Below are 2380 nucleotides of genomic sequence, written 5' to 3' on the forward strand. Positions count from 1 at the left end.
GGAAGGTGTCCCTGCCCATGGCAGGGGGGTTGGAACTAGATGGTCTTTAAGGTCCCTTCCAACCCAAACCGTTCTGTGAGTCTATGACTGTGAAAAGCAGAACTCTTCCTACCCTGTAATCCTTCGGACAGACTTTAACATTTCCCCATTATGGTGCTTTCCCTCTAAAACATGTATGCACCTGTGGGAAACAAAACCACATACAGACATATCACTGTGGCTTATATGTCAGAAGCTTTGAAACATACTGTGGATTCTGTAAAAAAGCCAAATGCTTTCTCAGATGAGACGTTGGAAGTAAGTTTTGTAGGTTTATTAAATGGCAACAAATTTACATGGCTACAGACTTAGCTTAAGTAAAATTTGCTTTCTCCACAATGATTATTTCTATAAATATAAAAAGCAGAATTGCTAAAAAGCTTCCAAGGTAATGTAATCCGATCTATCCATTTTGTGCCATGCCTAAGTGATCCAGAGGTAACAAACTGGGCATCCATCAAAGCATAGTTAGTTAGGACTAAAAAACAGGCTTGCAAACACCTTTGTGTAAAACAGTGCAGTATCTGGTGAAGCAGCTAAGGACAGGTTGCGTCTAGTTGTTGGTTTTCCTGACACTTGCAGAATACAGGCACTTTTTAAAGTCCCCCTGAATACAAATCAATTCTACATCTCTACCACCAAGCTGGCTGTGCAATTTGTCCCTCGTGGCTTCTCACACATGGCCTGCGAGAAGTAACATGTAGTCTCGGATCACAAGGCAGATCATGTGGGCTCAGAACTGTTTTGTGTCCCCATAGCAAGACCCCAGCATCTGGAGCTCATATGCAATCATCTGTGCTTGTGAAGCCCTGCCTTGGCCTTTATCTGCAATGGCTAACGTACTGCCGAAAAGGTTATTTGTGCTGTATTTTCAGTCTAGGCACGCTGAGTCTGGATATGTCAGAAAATTCAGGCTGACCTCTGATCTAGTGGAGCTGTGTGCCAAAATATGTGCTCTTGAGTGAACTGTCCTCCATTCGTACTTTCAAACCTCTTGAGGTCAACCCAGAGCATGTTTCACAGCTGAAGCCCATCCTGTCCAAACTCACATTAGATCTTCCAGCACCTGGTTTCTGTCCACGAGCAGGAGAAGCTGCAGGTGGGCTTTTTAAGTGCCTTTATTAAAATATATATATTTTTTTAAGTGTATATGTTTTAAATGCCCATTTAAATGTTTATGTAATGGTATTTTATGTTGCCAGCAGCATGTTATACTTCACAGGCATGTGGTTTAGCTGCAGTTAACTTCAGATTTGTCCACTACCTGTCAGACAACTGTAGGTGATGGTACCCCACACCGGAGCTAGAGAAAATGGGACCCAGAGAAGTAGTTGGCTTTTCTAAAAGCACATCAAAATCAACTTTGGATCTGTGACACAACCCAGCTTTCCCAAGTCCCTCCTGAGCAATATTTAATATACCCCTGGGCCAGGGGAGGGCGCTGCTTAGCTGCTGGTTATGGAAGACAGGGGAATTGATGGGAACGAGTCAACTTTCAAAGAGACATTTCCCATAAAAAGTCGACATCCCAGGCTTGTTCCGTGTGGCGCGTGCCAAGACAAGGATCTGTGCCTACCCCTGTCTGCGAGTCTTTGTGAGCTCAGGATAACTGGTGCTGTGTCTAACGACTCTACTCTTGTATCTGCTTAGTTTTCAGGACTTTACTTGTTGTCATTCTTCACTATCCTTGTTGGGCTGGTGCTCTACTCCTCCACGTCCACCTACGTAGCCCAGGATCCTCGGGTGTACAAGCAGTTTCGAAATCCTTCAGGACCTGTTGTAGACCTGCCAGCCACCGGCCAGCTGGAGCCTTCGGTCACCTACACCAGCCTGGGGCAGGAGACGGAAGAGGAGCCTCATGTTAGAGTTGCTTAAACCCTGGGGCTGTTGATCACCTCCTGATGATTCAGTGGAGCTCGTATGTCCATTATCTCTGTATTGTACATAGAGAAAGGTATTTACCAGGTGCAGTTACACCAGTGAGCTGCAAGGTAGCAAATAAGGAAAGTTCATTAAAAATACAAATTAATTGTTCCGGGGTGTTCATTGCAAGGAGATGCCAGTCCCTCGTTTACGACATGAGCGGCATGTTTGCAGTGCAGACTGCTGCCTGTCAATCAGTTAATGTCAAACGACCTGTGAAAGATACTCAGTATATAAGCTGAAATTACAGAAGGCAATTCACAGAAGGGTGTTTTTTGCGATATGATGCCTAAGCCACACCAGTTGTGGAAAAGCCGCCTTTTTACAGCAAATACTCTTGTGCAGTCGCTGTTATTTTCTCTCCCAGATTGGTTGGTTTGCACGAAATGGATGGGTTGCTCGTGACACGGTTTTGCTA

At 44.7% G+C, this 2380-nt stretch overlaps 1 protein-coding gene across 1 annotated transcript in view; it reads left to right on the forward strand.

Annotated features, from left to right (window-relative positions):
• SLC35F1 (solute carrier family 35, member F1) overlaps positions 1-1914 on the forward strand; it is a gene marked incomplete at its 5' end in the record, with an annotated part of 35177 nt that extends 33263 nt beyond the window's left edge. Inside the window, one exon of the mRNA XM_010153507.1 lies at positions 1690-1914. Coding sequence (XP_010151809.1) covers positions 1690-1914 — 225 coding nt within the window. The remainder of the gene's footprint in view (positions 1-1689) is intronic.
• Between the last annotated feature and the right edge of the window lie 466 nt (positions 1915-2380).

The sequence above is a fragment of the Eurypyga helias genome, unplaced genomic scaffold, assembly GCF_000690775.1.
Source record: "Eurypyga helias isolate BGI_N326 unplaced genomic scaffold, ASM69077v1 scaffold8296, whole genome shotgun sequence".
Classification (NCBI taxonomy): domain Eukaryota; kingdom Metazoa; phylum Chordata; class Aves; order Eurypygiformes; family Eurypygidae; genus Eurypyga; species Eurypyga helias.